The sequence below is a fragment of the Plutella xylostella genome, chromosome 4 (assembly GCF_932276165.1).
Source record: "Plutella xylostella chromosome 4, ilPluXylo3.1, whole genome shotgun sequence".
Taxonomy (NCBI): Eukaryota; Metazoa; Arthropoda; class Insecta; order Lepidoptera; family Plutellidae; genus Plutella; species Plutella xylostella.
The window spans coordinates 5,460,000-5,478,340 of NC_063984.1; the positions used below are offsets into that span (position 1 = coordinate 5,460,000).

Here is an 18,341-nt window from a genome sequence, read left to right on the forward strand (position 1 = left end):
CACCGCGGTATGCGTAGAAAATTCAAGATGTAATGAAGAACAAAATAAGTCAATTTTTTTAGATGCTTCCATGAAGAGCAATAAATTTATGGTTACAGCTGTACGTAAATAGCAATTTGGGGGTCGTAAAAACCAACTGAACGTTCTTTGGTAAATAAAGGCTAGAGACGGAGATCTCAAATATTGGTTAGCTTCGGATTGCTGTGTTTAGAGTCCATTGTGCCGGCAGACCACAATACAAATCAATAGGTTAAACCGCCTACACAACTACGCACAGACAGCTTGTGATTAGTACCGGTGTGTTATGTAAATGTACACCCCACGGCTACGGGGAGTGTCGACTCGTGGAAGGTTGTTTCCATTGGAATTGAGAGACAATCTATAACACTGTAGACATTATAAGTATATTACTTAGAAATAAGTTCTGACTGTTGTCCCTGTATCCACAGGGTTGGAAAGGTCGTGAAGAGCTTCGGGGTCAATTCCACAGGACAATCTCGCGAAACATATGAAAATACAAACACAGGGCGGCAGCTGTTAAGGATTCCTAAAGTACCATAGAGTAAGGGCACGTACCTGAGTTGGGTTGGTTGTCGGAGTTGGGCCGCGCCGAGGGTGCTCCGTCGCGGGCCTCCACCTCCAGCGCGTACGCTCCCTGCTTCTCCCTGTCGAACACCACCTTCGTGAAGATCTCCCCCGTCTGCATGCTGATCTCGAAGAAGTCCTTGCCCTCGTTCCGCGGCGAGTCCACTATGTAGTAGTACACCTAAGGACAACAGATTAATGTTATATCTCTGTAGTACACTCACGGGCAATGAAAAGGTTCCACTGAGAAAAGCACCAAATTACTTCTAAACGGAAAAGTCTAGCTTAATGCCTACTTCTGCAACATTAAAGTACATTTAATAGAGCATCAGGATATTACCAACTAAAATCGGTAATATGTTGTTCCAATCTTAAATGAAATCTTTGAAAAAAATAAATTTTCGGAATAACGGAATTTTGTGAGTGGAACTTTTTCATTGCCCGGCAGTGTAGTACAGGACACCTGCGGACAACAGATTAATGTTATAACTTTTTCTATGTTTTAAGTATCCTAAACAAATTGATTAATAGAATTTTAACCTTTTGAGGGACCCCTTAAGAGTTGAAAAAAATAATTAATGATTGAGGCACTTTGCTAAGCTGAGATTGATAATAAAAAATATTCATAATTTATGAAACTGACATCTTTTACCCGTAGCCGTAGTCAAACCAAAAATATTGGTTTATGGGTTTTTTTTGTAATTTGGATAAAACAATAACAACTAACCCTGTATTCATAAAAAAAATATTGAATGTTTTAGCTATTGACCAGACTTTTGACGGTATGAATGAACTTCAGTTATTTCAACCGGTAGTCCCATGTTCAAACATACCGGAAATGTTTAAAATTACTTTTGTACAAAAGTAACAGAGTGATTCGGTTTGACTTGGAACCTCAATGGAACGGATTGCCGACTCAAAGTTTCTGCTACAAAGGCGCAGTTTGAACCAAATGTCGAATTAGACAGGCAAGCCAATAAGGGCTTCAGCTTGACTGGAGCAAATGCGCGCTAGGTACCTATACTACTCCTATGTATGTACAGAATATAGCACCGGGTTTCCTGGAAACTCTGCTTCGCTAACTGTTTTGAGCCTAAAACCATGCTGAAAGCTTTTCAATATTCAAAAGATATAATACAATATTTCGAGAGCTGCGAAATGTTCAGTGATTTTTAAAGCATGCCTTGCCTACCCAGATTTGATTCTGTTTTCTTTCCATATTGAGGCGAACTCTTGACACCGCCTTATGAATAAATTTGGAAAGGTAAATCAAGTGCATGAAACGCCTCGTTTTACGGAACTTTGTTTTATCCGCATCTCTCGCAGCGGACGCGGTAGCAATCCCGAAGTGGCTTAGAGTAATCTCTTTGTTATAGAATACGTAGAGTAGGGTAACGTAACGTACCTTGGGACGCTTGTACCTCGGGACATTGATTGTATTTTAAAAACCGGCTAAATAAACACATTAAAATTCTACCCTAGGCATAGTATTTTACTCGCTTGGCAAAACTAGTGAGTCTCGTGGTCATACCAGCATCTAGTGTGTGGTGAAGACAGTATGAAGTTTTTTGGAGTCAAAAGTAGCTTTTGTATAGTTTTTTGTGTTGCTTTATCTCATTGAGGCATGCTCAAAATAAAGACATGGATGTCACGTATAACTTTTCAGTTATTTAATTTTATGACATGGCAATTATCTGAAAGATTCTTATTAATTAATAATAAAGATATTTAAATTTTGGTTAAATATTGCTTTTTTGTACCTTGGGACACGATTAAATTTGTACCTTGGGACACTGTTTCCTATGGCTTTGTACTATGGAAAATGCAAACATGTTAATAACGCCTTATATCTCTGTTCTTATTAGTGCCAGAGTGAAACTAGACAGAAGAGAGATGCAGTAAATAAATAAGAACAGACATATAAGGCATTATTAAGAAGTTTGCATTTTCCATAATACAAAGCTAAAGGAAACAGTGTCCCAAGGTACAAACGTGTAACGTACCTTGGGTCAAAACAAGCATTTTTACTTTTATCTTAATTTAATAAAATCTGGCCACACTAAAGCTTAAGCACAAATACTAGTGATAATAGATTATATATCCTACCGAATAAAGAAAATTTCACATTAATATCTTAGTTGTACGCTGCGATAGCTTCATTCAAAGTTGGGGTAGTCGAAAATGTCCCTAGGTACATTACGTTACCCTACTCTCGAACAGGTGCTCCACTGCACTCTCACATACTCGCCGTCTACTAATTACTAAAATATTCTACTCTACCCTGCCTAATAGTAAGGTAGAATTACCCGAATCTAGCCCAACTTGGAAACAAAACAACATCCCGCAAATTCATTGTATACCAAAATCCTATGCATTCATAAATATTCGATGAAAGCGGAACACAGGTACACCGCTGTTATAGCAACGGATCGATACGAAACAATTAATACAGTTCCCCGGCTGAAGGCGATTTAATAACTGCACCTATCTAAGTGAATTCAATCATAGCGTAGCGAAGGAAATCTGATGAAACACGTTTCGAGTGCACGCTACAAAAAACAATCATTTTAATTATTCATTTGGACCCAAAGAGCGGGAAGGTAGCGAGTGAAAATTGCATTTTTATTCCCCCGGTGCAGCCGAAATTATAGGCGGTGTAAATTGCGAGCGTTGCATGTTCGCTATGTGCACACATAGCTCGGGATCTCGTTACCTCTTTGTTTATACCTGTTATTATTTTCTCCTTCGTGCCGTATTTTTGGTTTTCATCGGCCGCCGCAAATCAAATTACTTAAAATTAATAAGCGTACGCAAATTGCTTTTTTAACTTTCATGGATGTAGGTAAATTGATCGTTTTATTAAAATCTCAATTACGGCCAGCGTTTGGGATATTAGAACTACCTACACAATTATATATTTAATAAAAAAACTAACAAATTATAGCTAAATACGGTTTTTTTTGTAAGAATAAAAAAACAATTTCGGTTTTCAAACTGAAACCGTATTTTCAATCAATTTCGTTTAAAACTAAAACAATAAAATGTTTCCTGATCCCCACTTACAGCCAATACAAATAGCCGTGCGTTAAGACTGGGGCCCACAAAACTAATTAAAAGTTAAAGGGAACTGGCGGCACAAAGCGATCTGCGTTCAATTATTAGTTTTCCATACGTTCGGAAATTAGCAAGGATTCAAAGGAGCGGCGACGAGTTCTTAGAAAATGTGATGGCAGCGCTGCCGCTGACTAGATACATTAAAATTCACTGGATAGTTCACTTTTATTAAGGTTTTTTAATCTATGCTTATAGGATTATAAGCATCCTATAGGATTAAAAATAAATTGTTTGGTCATTTGAATTGATGTTGTCTCTCAATCATAACTTACTCACACATACTTTTTCCGTAATAATAAGGCTATTCAGCCAGAACGGACACGCCCAAAAACAAAACTAGGTTGTTTTTTTAATGAATGAAACCCTCTCATCGAAGAAAGGGTAATAAATAAAAATGTTTAAACTGACTCTCAAGAATATAAGCCGTCGTGCTTAAGAAAGGCACCGAGATAAGAATGGATAAATGTAACGTACATCCGAGCGCAGATTGATGACTGTTAGACGCGAAAAAAGCAGACGCGTGATGAAATATGTAACATTTATATCATAGGAGCATAGGACAAAGACACATGCTTACATACGAGTACGTAGATAAATTCGAGGCGCCTGGGGGCTCAAACTGAAAATAATAAATATCTAATATTGACCACAGCAGCCAAAAAAAAAAGTTGTAGGTATCAGGAAAATAACGAAAAAATTTCAGCATTCAATAGCTTTTACCGGAGAACTAGTTAAATACAATAATTTCTTGTCACAACTAAAATATGGCTTACAACTAACCAATTGGCTGATCGCGAGATACAGATCAAAATCAGGCGCCGGGCCACTTATGGGTTCCCGGGTACAATAAACTGATTAGTAACGGAGCTAAGGTTGAACCTTTCGTAATTTTATCCAATTTATTTGTCCCATTTACGCCTAGCTTAGCTATTTGGGCCATTATTTGGGTTTGTTCTCCACGTCTCCAATTTATTAGTACCTACGTACGTAACAACGACACGTGAAATGTGAAACGATGAGTGAAAGTGAATTAGCTTTGACCTTCCTGAAGTAATTATTGGGTCTTTGGATGAGGAAAGAGGGTTTTTTTTAGTAGATAATTTTACTGAAGGTTTTTTGTAGGTATAGGTGGTAAACATGGTAGAATGGATTTCTTTTTTCTGGATATTTCAATCGACTTGGTTAACCTAGCGAGCAGAGGAAGGTATTTGTTTAAAGAAATGTATGTATTTGCTCTCGGGACTTGGATGTTAAATATTTGTATATTGTGGGCTTGCGAACTATCCCCACCCGTCGTCGGCGAATCGTGGAGATTATGCCAATAACCCAGTTTTAGAGGATGCCCATTGCCCACATATTACAGTGAATACAGGGGTCTCGGCTCTATAAGAATTTTAGAAATAAAAAGTAAGCATACGCCTTGAATAGAATTCATGAATAAATAGCATTACGTTTTTTTTTCTAAAATTCTTATCACAATAGATATAATATACCACATCACAACACATATACATAGTCATAGATTTATTTCAACACCCAATTCTCGCATTTATCTTATTTGACCAATGTAATGTCGATCGGATAATATTTATTTGTTTGTCACCAAACATGGTTCAATGGTGTTATGCCGTGGAATTCTGTGATATTCTCATATTTACTATGTGAGCACGCTAAGTTAGTTATCGAACTAAGATATCATTAATTCCCAAGTACATGACTCTCGTTAAGCGGTGTCAGGCGCCTAGGCGTGGCACACAAGCATATAAGACAATTTGTCTGGCGCCTAGCCAAACCATTAAGAACCCTAATCTTGAAGGTCTACTCTCCCAATAATAGGTACTCGACTTTTACTACACCGCACCATTTGGTTTTCATACCAACCAGTTACAAAGGGTGTCCCATTTATAAAGCAGACAGGGGTGAAAACTTTTAAATTAAAATATTATGTAGTATGTACTTGGAAACTATGAAGAAGAGATTTATAACATAACTGACACTAATAACTAATAACCTTGGCTAATAACGAGAAATTACTTATAAAGGGCTAACTGAACTTTATGAAATGTGATAATGATATGATATGACCGAGACACCGTTTCTCACAGACTCTCGATGAATTGGTCATCTATCAAACCGATGTAGAGTTTAATAAAAAACCCACATCATAATAATCAAATATTTTTATATGATCGTAGTCACACCAACTCGTATTATGAAGGGAGAATATTTGAGTAAGTATGTTTATAGTAAACCGTTTTTTTGCGCCAGGGTTCCCCTCATCTAGCCTAATCTTTATTGCTAAAATCTCGTTTCGCATAACTCGTATGGTCTAAACTTATTTAGCCGAATCGTCACTTAGCCAAAACTTATGTGGCATAAGACTCGTTTCGTCTAAAACTCTTTTGGCACAATCTAGAAACACCTAAGTCTCGTTTCCTCAAATTTATGTTTGTATAGGTATCTTGTTTCTCCTAATATTGTTTTAATATAAATACTATATTAAGTACTAGCTGTTCCCGCGCGCTTCGCTTCGCCTTAAAAAGTTTTCCCGTGGGAATTCCGGGATAAAAAGTAGCCTATGTTTTTTCCCAGGGTCTAGACCGTATGTATACCAAATTTCATTCAAATCCGTTCAGTAGTTTTGGCGTGAAAGAGTAACAGACCGACAGACATAGTTACTTTCGCATTTATAATATTAATATTATATGTATATTACTAGCTGTTCCCGCGCGCTTCGCTTAGCCTATGTTCTTTCCCAGGGTCTAGACCGAGATTTTGACCAAACGTTACAATGCAATACGAGATTAGGCAAATAAATTTTATGCTATAAAAGGTAGAACCTTTGCGCCATCATCATTATAAATATTATAATTCATCATTATCTCTAGGAATGCCCACGGGAAAAGTTTTCCCTTTGTTCATAATAACCTTTTATTTTCTATCAAAATACGAGTCACAATTTTTGGTCTTATAATACAGAGCCCTCTATATTGTAAATACGAAACTGAAGGAAAGCTGATGTTACTAAAGCTTTTGTGGGTCTTTGTGTTTTAAGTAAAAGCTCTACGCGACAAAGCTTTCAGTCGCTGAAGCTGACAACTAGGTGGCGCTTACTGAGGAAAATGTTGAGGATAAGAAGTACAAGAACATCAATAGATGGCGCCACATAGTTCGTCTATTTGACAACAGAAAAAGTTACTATATGACAAAATTGCATGGTAGGTGTGTTCAGGTGTGTTATGAAACTTGTAAATTCGATCGTATGTACGAAAAAAGCGACACTAAAATAACTCATTATTATTTTTAATTGTTAGGGAACCAGAGAACCCCAAAATCAATATTATATGCTCTGAGCCCATAGCATAAATTTTCATCGTGAACGTGAAGTAAAATTAATCGAGTAATTTTGTATGACAATTTTAGTTCTACTACCGACAACCTGGGGCGCTGTTCATATTTACATTAAAAATTACTCGATGAATTTTACTTCACGTTCACGATGAAAATTTATGCTAGCTACGGGCTCTGGTCGCGCTCCGTGAACATCGGGAGCTCATCTTTGACGTCTTCGAGAATGATGAACACCATCGCCTCGGACGCCAGTATCTGTATCTTCTGTATATTGTGCCTGATTTCCCGGCATTCAAGAGGTTAAAAAATCTACACAAACTCACCTGGTTATTCGGGAACGTGCCGTCCTTGTCTATCGCGTTGACCTGCGTGACCTTGGTCCCTATCGGCTCTCCCTCCAGCACGGTCTCCTGCTCTCTCTCCGTGAACAGCGGGATCTCGTCGTTTACGTCTTCGAGCATGATGAACACCGTCGCTTCTGAAGCCAGTTGTTGTGCTCCGTTGTTCTGTTTAATGAGGAATGGTGGAATTAAATTAATATTCTCGGGTCTCGGTGTTAATATGTACCTATTCTGTGTGAATATATCAGCTGTCTATACCCACATTACAGGTTCTGCTCTGCCTAGCTTGGGGTCCGATGGCCGTGTGTGAGACATAGACTTAGTATATACTATACTTAGGGCGTCTTGCACAACAAAGTTAAATAGTTTGTCTCTTGCTCTGACAGTATAATGTCAGAGCAAGAGGTCATAGATTTAATTTTATTTAACTTTGTTGTGCAAGACGCCCTTAGTATACTTAGTATATACTAAGTCTATGGTGTGAGATTACATATTATTATGGAATGCATTAATCTCATAATAAGAATTAACCTCATCTACAAGCCGAAATTTTTTTTATTTTCTTTTACCACCTGACGATTTAAACAGATACCCGTGTGTAGTGGCTGGTTCAGATGAAAAATGTCAGGGACCGTTTTCTGTGGCGCTCCTTGGAAGTGGACGTCTAGTGACTCTACCGACTGACATACAGACGATTAAATATTATGTTAGTAGAAAGGTTCCTCTCACGAGAACCATGTCCAGGAACATTACTTACTGCCTTCCAGAATAAAATAGATGTACCTCTACATAGGCAAGTCCAAACAATCATTTGATAAGCAAGTGGATTGAAAAGGATTCCACCAAGTAATGAAGTGATTTAACTTAAGAATGCACTACCATTGAATAGCTGCTATGTCGGTAACAATGATAATGTGATAAATCCTTACCTCAACCCGAATAGTAAGATTGTACTCTTTGATGCTTTCATAGTCCAAGGGGTGATTAACTTTAATGTCGGCCCACGTGAATCCATTATCAGCTCTTTGTTGTAGATAAAACGTGTGAAATTTGTTTGTCTGTGCGGTAGAGCCTGGCATGAGCCGGTAAAATACTGTGGGATTGTTTTCGATGCCCGAGCTGAAAGTAGAAAAATATATTAACATATTGCAAAGAAATTGGGCCAAATACGATCATACTACGGACATTGACTGCTAACATTTAGGGGTGAACAAAAATAAACGATAGACATTTACTGAAACATAATAACATTTGCAGGACACAAGCCTACATTTCTTACACTTATTACATTTACTTAAGTATGTGATTTGAAAAGAAGTATCTGTTTCTCGGACAAAACTCTGTTTTATGTACCTGTAGATGAGTAGGTACTGTATTTAAATTATGTGGAGTTACACGATAAAAATCTTAGTTGTAAATCGAATACCTAAATTTTTATTCGCCCCTCTCTCTAACACAAGACAACATTCAATTGATACATTTAACTACTACTTTACTCAATAAAACGTAGATTTTTTCATTATGCTCAAGTTCCTCTAAATTTTAATAAAAACACGATTAAGTAGGTCGGTAAATATTATAAATTACTAAATCAAAAATGAATTTATGAAGTCAATGAAATAAAAACTTCTTTGCAACCATAAAAAATTAAAAGTTTAGTTCAGAAATTAGTAGCCACGTAATATAAGTAGGTACACATTTTAAACTTAGTACGAATCACATACGATCGTAAACATTATCAATTAATTAAATACAAAATGGTTGCAAATAAGTTTTCGGAATGAAAATTACCCGAATGAAAAAATAAATAAGTCAGTCCTACTCTATTGTGTGATCTTTAAGGCCCGCTACCAACACGACTTGACCCCAAAATACTGAATTAAGCAAGAAATTAACAAATACATAGGTAAGTACCTACTCATGACAGTCGGATCAACATTCACTAATAAATCGCTTGCTCTAAAGATACACAACAAAGTAAGTAACCCAAATTAAATTAATAAATATTAGTTTATGTGAGTTAGTAATGGTTTCATCTTAACTCCATGGGTGAGTCTGAAAGTGTGGGTTTAGGACGAACAGATAGACATCACAGTGTGGATACGCCAATTGCATGTTCAGTGAATATTAAAATGCCACAAGAAATAAAAGATGCGAAGACCCGACAATTATTATTTAGATGATGCATTTGAAGTGGTTTTGAGATGGTTTACTATTACCACATCATGTAAATTTAACTGAATTTTATAGTATTAAAGTCACGTTATGGCCTTGTGTTTAAAGCTAAATTGATCTAAAACTCTACTAGTGGGGACTGGCTAGCTTGAAACTACTTATTTGAAAAAGAAATACAAGTCCATAACGGTTTAGATGAAGATACTTACTTCCCTACACCCTACACCAGACTTTTACTAAGTAGGTAATTAGTTATGAAAAAAATATTATCGTTTCAGAAGATGCAAATAAGACATCAACTTATTTTCCGTCATACGGTCATACCTAATTGAGTATTTTACCCTATAGGGTTAATTCAAAATGAATCTTTTATTAACTTAAAAATTTCAGCTCAGTAGTTAAATGTTTGTTTTTCAGTTTTTTTTAGTTCCCTTGTTAACCATTTTAAAGAAACTTTAAACTGAGATGCAGCTGAGATGCTATGTAGATGATATTAAGTAATTATCTTAAATCAACCCAACTACCCCAAGTATAAAATTTTATAAAAATAAAATATCACCTTTATTCAACAGCTACACAATAATTACTGACAACATAAACATAATTATGACTCTGATAAATGATCGAACAAATTCTCATTCAAATCATGCGAAAGAGATTCCTAAAGTTTCTACGACTTTACTTTGATACCTACTTATAAATTTGTTGATTTATGATGCTCCATCCTACATGCACAATACCATCAACACAGACGATTCGAAACAACCAATTTAACCCCAACTTCATGCTGTCCAAAAGTATCAATAGCTACCAATATTTTTAGTGTTCATATTATAGTCTCATAAATATGATCAAGGAAATACAAAAATTACAGATCCAAAATGGATAAGCCTCTGCGATATTTTTGGGCAACAATTCCGTTGTAGGTGATCCCCGTTCCACGTAAGCAGTGCACCCATCTAACGCACGCTGGTGATTCAGAGCAAGATCGCGAGTGTTCGTGGCGATGCGCAGTCACGGACATCAACAGTACTGATCACCAAGTGATGGCAAAATATAACGAGACATGAGCGGACGCGGCGCGAGGCGTGTGGGGTGGGGTGTGGGGCCGGGTGGGGCGGGGGCAGGGGGGCACGCCCCGCGCCGCGGCGTGCAGGTGAGTCGGGCCGCGTGCGTCGCCCGCTGCCGCTGTACTAACGCACCTTGCTTTCACGGACACCACTTTGGCGCCGACGGGCAAATTCTCTCGAATGTAGATCGGGCCGTACACGGTGTGATCCCAAACGGGGGGATTGTTAGCGCGATCCACTACGTCTATCTGGACCTCCACGGTTCGGGACAAGGGCGGGAAGCCCTTGTCTTGAGCCATAGCCTCCAACTTGTACGTTTCTCGCTAGCGGGAAAAGAGTCGATGGAAACAGACAAAACCACGTCGTTAGTAGTGTTACGAAGTGGAGGAGCGGCGGGCCCGGGGGCCCGCGGCGCCTTATACCAACCTTGCTTTCACACTGGTCACTACGGTACCCACTGTGACATTCTCTTTGATGTGAACGGGGCCATACGTGGTCTTGTCCCAGATGGGGGGCTTATTGTTCCTGTCTACCACGTCTAACTCAACGTCCACGTCTGCCGAGGAGGGCGGGTCGCCCCGGTCGGACGCGCGCACGCGCAGGCGATACCTGTCGCGCTAGAGACACGGGCAGAGGTCAGCGGGGCCAAATAAAACATAATAAACACAACTCAAATGTACAACACATAATACTCATCTCTAATAAACAAAACAATTAAGTAAGTACTTAAAACAAATTATAGATCATCCACTTTCATTGTAAAATCGAAAAATCTATATTGGCTGTAAGGGATATATTATCATCAAGAAGTAATTAAAGTATTCATACAGTCGTCACTCAGTCATTCCTAAGCTGAACAAAAGTAAACGAAGAAACATTGCAGTGAAAGTAGAGAACAGTAGTATACAACTAGCAGGCGTCTCCTCGCGCCCCGTGCTGTCGCTACGCTTACAACTCGATGTAGCCAATATTGAAGATTGTGCGAGAAAAAAATTGGAAATCAAATTCTTATGGTATCATACAAGTTTTCTGTACATGAAGGAAAAACACAAACTGTACATTATTACTTAAGTACTTTTTACAATAATTAAAACTAAACTAATAAAATAAAAGTAAAGGAACTAAACAAAAAGCAGGCAGTGCATGCAGCTTCGCATACAAGACATGGCGGAAAGGTCAGATTGTCATAAGAGGGTTTCTAGTGACCTCTATCGACTACAACGAAACGACACTCATTGAGGTGAAATATATTACAAACGATGGACGTTACGGTATATTTACTGTACAATTTGGATCAAAGAACGTTGCCCCTTTCACAGAAGGAATATGTCACAACTGGCAAGGTGGCCAAACTGCCTTGCGGGCAATCTGCCCACCCTCATATTATAAACTAACAATATTATACACAATTTATAATATAGAAAACTGGCACCCTGTAAAAAATATGAAACATTATCACGATGATCTATTAGATGATGGGCGTGGCTGAGTCGACTAGCAGATCGGGAAGGAAGAGGGCAGGCTCGAACTGCCACAGTCTGCACCCGCAGCACAACAGAGATTAGTAACAAAACATGTACATATAATACAGAAAGGTATTTAAAAGCGTAAGCTTCTCAAATCAATCGATTATTTACTCAGAATAAAATAAACTTCAAAACTAGTCGGTGCGGAATATACAGAAGTGCTCGTACGTAAACTGTACATGTTTTAGAACTAAACATAAGTTTCAACGGTGAATTATTTACAACAGTTTATGTTTGTAATTTAGTATATATTACACTAGTCGTATTTATCAGTAAGATAATAGTTAATGCAAGACGGTGCTGCGGAAATAAACATGTTAACTGATCATATTGTGCGGAGCCGGCCCTGGCGGCAACTGAAACTAATTGTGCTGTAAGAAGAACAAGCGGTCGACGGCAGCCGCGGCGGCCCCTCTCCGCTGCCGAGCTCGCCCGAACATCCCCGAGCTCGCCCGGGCCGCCGCTAGCACGCCCGAGCGCCGCGCAGCACCGTTCAATGGACAACTACTCCTCATAGCCAGGATTTCTCGCCGTCACAGCAATATGTATACAGTAGCAGAAATTTAGAACTATTTACATCGTAAACAACTCAAACAGTGCCAATTAGAATCCTAGGGCTTGTAGGTAGCACTCATCCACCAAACTTCAGTAAAAGTTTATCTCATTCATTCGTCACACTTGACACGAGCATACTATTCGATTAGTTGATAGGGGTTGTTGATAATAACTGAGAATACTTACGTCTAGAGGCTTCTTTAATACGATCCAGCCTGATTCAGGCTGAATCTCAAAGTATTCAATATCAGCAGGATTGTAAGGAGCACTCAATGTGTAAACTATAGCTCCATTGTTATCAGCATCCTCATCAGATGCTGATACTCTCAAAATATTTGTGCCAATACTGGCATCCTGTTTTACATTTTCCACATATTTCTGAAATAATAGAAGAGAACATTTGAAGCGTGAATTGTTCAAAAGTATACACAAATTGCAAGCCATACACGTGAATCATGCAACCACCGGTCAAAACATTAATTTGATTTTACGTGGTCTAAGGTCTAAAGTGGTAATAAAAAGAACTTGCTTACTTGTCTGTCAAACAGTGGCGGATTGTCATTCACATCGGTGATCTCGACAGTAAACGAGCACACACCTTCGAGTGAGGGTTCACCTTGGTCGGTGGCCTTCACTGTCACTGAAACAAACTTGCCATCGTCCCCTTCTCTGTCAAACACTTTATTCGTCGATACTTCCCCAGTTTCTTCATCTACTGTGAATTTAGTTCCTTTTTGATTAGGCTGCTGGACTATAGAATATTTTACTTGACCATTTACACCTTTATCTTCATCTGTTGCATGCACTTTTATAACTGGGCTTCCATTCGGTGCACCTTCTTCTACTTTAGGGAAATATGTCGGGCAATCTTTGAATATCGGCTTGTTGTCGTTCACGTCAGTAATGAACACCACTACTACTGCTGTGGACGTATGTATAGTCGCATCTCCATTCACGCAACACGCGCCATCATCCATAGCCGTTACATTTAACTCGTATTTGTCTCTATCTAGTGAAATAGCTTTATTGTGTAGTCGGATGACACCAGTTATTTCTTCTATGACGAATTGGCCAGAGCTTGTGCCTCCGCCAACGAATCCGAATCTGACGTTATCTCCATCTTTGTCGGATGCTACTACGGTTGTGACTAGCGTGTTGGGGCCGGCGTTTTCGTCTACATTGGGCGTGTATACTTGTTGCGAGAACTTGGGTTCCTCGTCGTTTTTGTTCTTGGTGTAGACCCGCACGGTGGCGGCGCCGGTCTTGGCGGGCTCGCCCTTGTCCTTGGCCGTGACCGTGAACTCGTAGTAGGCGTTGTTGTTGTCAGCATCGAGCTGCTTGTTGTTAGTGATGATGCCGTTGGAGTCCACGCTGAAGTGGTCATCTGGAATTATGAAAGATTCGTAATTATAGCAGGTAATGCAGCAAGCTAGACAATTTCATTTGGTATATAAAATTTTAAAAATTGTGTACCTATGGCAAAGCCAGGCATTTTACATATTTATCATGATTAAAGGATAATCACTAATATTTAAAGTGTATAATAATGTAGGTTTTATCTATTAGTCATCTTCAAACATAAATTACATAAATTTCTGTTAACAAAAATCAAACATTGTGAATGACTCACCGGACACCAGATACTCGATCTCGGCATTCTTCCCGGAGTCGGCGTCCATGGCCTTGACCTTGAGGATGCTGGTGCCGAGCGGGATGTCCTCGTCCACGTTGTGCGCCTGGTAGTCCGGCAGCTCGAACTTGGGCGCGTTGTCGTTCACGTCCGTCACTCGGATGGTTAGCTGGAATGGGGATTGGTGGAGGTTAGGGTTATTTTCTTCTTAGGTGTATGTTGGAATGCAGATAACACAGGGCAGTACAGGGAGAGCAGGCATGACAGATATAGCCAGTAAGCGTATGCGACAACAGGGCAGACAATCTAGTCTGCTTTATATTATGTAGCGTGGCCTGTCACAGCATTCGCCTAATCAGCGTGTCGGTAACCCTATAGTTAGGTAATCTGCATTACGGTTTGCCACCTTTGGTGGTCAGATTGGGAGTCAGAATAGCGTCAGCTGCGACTGCCTAGGGTGCGCTGTAGGCATCGCGAAAAGGTCACCAGTGTGGGTGACTAATAGACCACTATATTATATCATTCATTGGATCGGCAATAAGCTAAAACGTTGGTATGAGGCAATAACACATATAGGCCTCTTCGAAACATTGGCACTTAAAACTTGATCATATGTTGGATAAATGTATAATTGCTTTAAGCAGAAGTTTGTACAAACTCGATGTGGTCGAGCATTATAAAGAGATATAAAACTGTGTTTCGTTTCATCAATAAAACCCATAAATAAAGTTCATCAACAAAGTCCCTATTCCGAGTTTGAGAGGAAGTAGTTAAACAAACTAAGTAAATTAAGAAGTTGTAACTGGCTGCCATTAGTCTCGGGAAGCGAAGTAGCCAGCACCAGTTGCCTTTAACTATACACCTAATTGATGGACACCTGTGGCACACTCAACGATAAGCACCTACATATTTTATAAAGCGTGCCTTCAGTCGTATAATAAATAGTCGTACAATCATGTATTGTTACGCCAAATAAGCCTAAAGTCCAGGAAAATGTTCGAGGCACCTGTTTTTTATCATATGTAGCAAACTATATCATTGTAAGGGATTTAGGTCTATTTACATAACAATATCATTGGGAATATATACAAAAAATAAAAACAATACCTCTAGGTACTCTACCTATACAGGGTGTTGCAAAAATGGTATACTAAGCCGAAACCTACGTATGTAGCATGTTATAACTAAGCCAAACATTTGATATAACATGCTGCACATATAGGTTTTGGCTGAGTATACCCTTTTTGCAACGCAATGTATTAACTGTAGTGACAAATTACCTCAACAGAAGTAGAAAATCCTCCCGAGTCCTCCGTAGCGGTGACCACTAGAGAGTACACGTGGGGCTGCCTGAGGTCCTCAAAGTCGAGTTCTTTGGCCAGCTTCACGATGCCCGAGGTGGGTCCGATGTTGAAAGTGCCGGCGCCCTGGCCCTGAGCCTTCAGGGTGTAGCGGATCTCGCGGTCGGCGAACGACTTGGCCTTCACGGATATTATGCTGGAAGGTGGAAAGGGTTGACGGTTATAGATTTATGGGTTAAGGTTAGGGTTTATAACTAAGATGCTTTAAGTGTGTGCCGCGAAGCCGGTCGTAAGAAGGAGATGTAAATAAAGGGTGCTCTCGTTTGTTTAAGTATATGGGGTAGGATTTTTTATAGACTTGTTAATAATATCTGCTAGATAACTCTTATACTAATAAGATAGGTTGTTATGTTGTTTTATAAGAGCTTAATGCCATAGTTACAGCTTTTATCAGATTTACAAGATATATTTATGAATAAGCCATCACAGTTGTTAAATAAATAAATTTGCAATGGGTCCTACTCAATACAAACATATATCATATAAAAACCCAAGTTTTGTTGCTCGTTGTTCAACAAAACAAATATGTATTAATAAACACTTGGAAATTAATTTGCATAAATGACACAGAACTTTCATCAGAAGCGTCGGTTACATCACACATTGTAATAGTAAATTGGTCAATTAAACTCTCAATTATTCGTCTGTAACACTCGGCACTCCAATCAGTTAGGCCAAACGTCTAGACACTTGCATATAATATATCTCTTTTAACAACATTGGCATCAGACAGTGCTGTTATGAAATGTAGGTAATCATACCGCAATGACCTATTCAGGACTTGTTACATAGTGTGGTGGCACTCCTTATGGCTGAAGCCTATTCTATTCTTTGCATGAGTTCAAGTTCCTGAACCTGTGGGGTCACTCTTTAAATCGAAGAATGAACGAACGAGAATTGTCGCAATCGGAACGCTTACAACTAGATAGAGTCGTGGTTGCTGCAGTTGTGTTTTTCGAAGCTTCGGAGCGCAGCGCTAACCTGCCGATTGCATGACAATTCTTGATCATTCGTTTATCCGTTTACAGAGTGACCCTCCTGATGCCGAGGAGACTTACTCTGAGTCCTTCTTCTGGTTCTCAGCGATCTCGGCCTCGTAGCTGGGCAGGTAGAACTGCGGCGCGCGCTTGCCGCCCACGATGGACAGGCGCTCTTCCGGAGTCGACTGGAAGCGGCGCTCGTCTACTCGACCACTCTGTAATATTCAAATTAATGTCATTTAATCGCCAATTATGTTGTGCTGTAAATGAATTTGTAAAATTTATATGTGAGTGTGGCATCTATAGCATTTTATTATGAAATTCACACGGAAGTATAGTGTCCCACTTCAAAGTGCACATTCGTCTCGTTATTCAACTTGTTTTTGACGACTTTTGGAAATTTGCATCACTATCCTCATTTCACTATCACATGGGACATCCTTCATAAAGCGAAGAAAAGTTCAAAGTTTAAACCTTTACTTATTACCTAAGTGTATTTCAGGGATTAGAAAATGTATTTTCTTATATAAAACAAAGCTCTCTAGACCACATTATACGGGAAATGGCTTCATAAATTTTAAAAGTGAAATTTTAAACATCCGCTTACACAAAAGGGTCGCAGCTGCGTCTAGGTACGCTACGACATAATACTCTCTACTATAGTATCTATCCACTCTCGTAGACAACATTAAATTTAATCTCCTAGACTACAAAAAAACCAAGAGTACCATTAGCATAATAAAATAAAGCACAATTAAACGAGCTTCCAAGTAATCCGTAACAGACTTCTCGGCTTTCATAAACGCTTGAGTACTCTCTTACAAAAGCTCCTTCAGAATATAATTAAAATACTTGTCGAGGAACTGATATCTTACCTGATCTTCCGCTTTGACGTAGAGCACATACTCCATGTCGAGCTGGAATGGATCAGTGCCGCGAGTCCTGACGACTCCAGACCGCTCGTCTACTTCGAAGCGACCTCCTGTCCGATCCCTCACGATGAAGTAGTGTATATTGTGGTCCGTGTCAGGGTCTCTAGCTTGTAGAGTGAAGACGGGGGTGTTGGGGGCGGCGTTCAGTTGCACCACGGTCTGCATGGGAAGCGGCCGGTTGATGAAGTAGGGCGGCTCGTCGTTCACGTCTTTCACGTGGATGATCACGCGCTGGTTGTCCGTGTCTGGAACATCATGACGAAATCATTGTATATTGACATAAATAATGAGGGTATAAATACGGTTATAGCATCAACCAAACAACAAATTTACAAATTAATTCGGAAGAACTGTAAATTACTTGTAGTTAGTTATGGCATTATAAAGTTTAGTTTAAATTTAAAAAGGTGCTGACAAAATAAGGTTTAAAATAATAAAACGGGCGACAGTGGGATTATTGTCCTCAAAAGATTGGCTTAATTTTAATATTTGCTTGAGGGAGCTTTTATGGTAGCTAATTTGGATGAAAGTAATTGTTAGCATTAAGAGGGGGAGGGCAGGGAACGGTAACGTTTTCTTCACTGGTTTGTGAAGATGAATAACAAAAGAATTATTTACCATCCTTCAGTCCTTTCGGATTAAAAGTGAATAAATTAACTGAAAGATTAATAATGTTACAGACAAAAATACATTGTATTGAAAAAATTAAATTATGTTCGTT

The 18,341-nt window shown here is 39.1% G+C and overlaps 1 protein-coding gene across 8 annotated transcripts in view; it reads right to left on the reverse strand.

The window, feature by feature from the left end:
• The window catches only part of LOC105380345 (neural-cadherin), a 245,928-nt gene that overhangs the window by 183,661 nt on the left and 43,926 nt on the right, over positions 1-18,341 (reverse strand). For 7 of the 8 annotated variants that reach the window (XM_048630098.1, XM_048630095.1, XM_048630085.1 and 4 more), the window contains 10 exons: positions 17,564-17,865; positions 16,767-16,903; positions 15,628-15,844; positions 14,348-14,516; positions 13,251-14,101; positions 12,904-13,095; positions 10,769-10,959; positions 8,321-8,510; positions 7,374-7,556; positions 577-766 (listed from right to left, as the gene is read on the reverse strand). In XM_048630098.1, the coding sequence (XP_048486055.1) occupies positions 577-766; positions 7,374-7,556; positions 8,321-8,510; positions 10,769-10,959; positions 12,904-13,095; positions 13,251-14,101; positions 14,348-14,516; positions 15,628-15,844; positions 16,767-16,903; positions 17,564-17,865 (2,622 nt within the window). Of the gene's footprint in view, positions 1-576; positions 767-7,373; positions 7,557-8,320; positions 8,511-10,768; positions 10,960-11,062; positions 11,254-12,903; positions 13,096-13,250; positions 14,102-14,347; positions 14,517-15,627; positions 15,845-16,766; positions 16,904-17,563; positions 17,866-18,341 lie in introns of all 8 variants that reach the window. The other variant, XM_048630090.1, reaches the window with a different exon arrangement.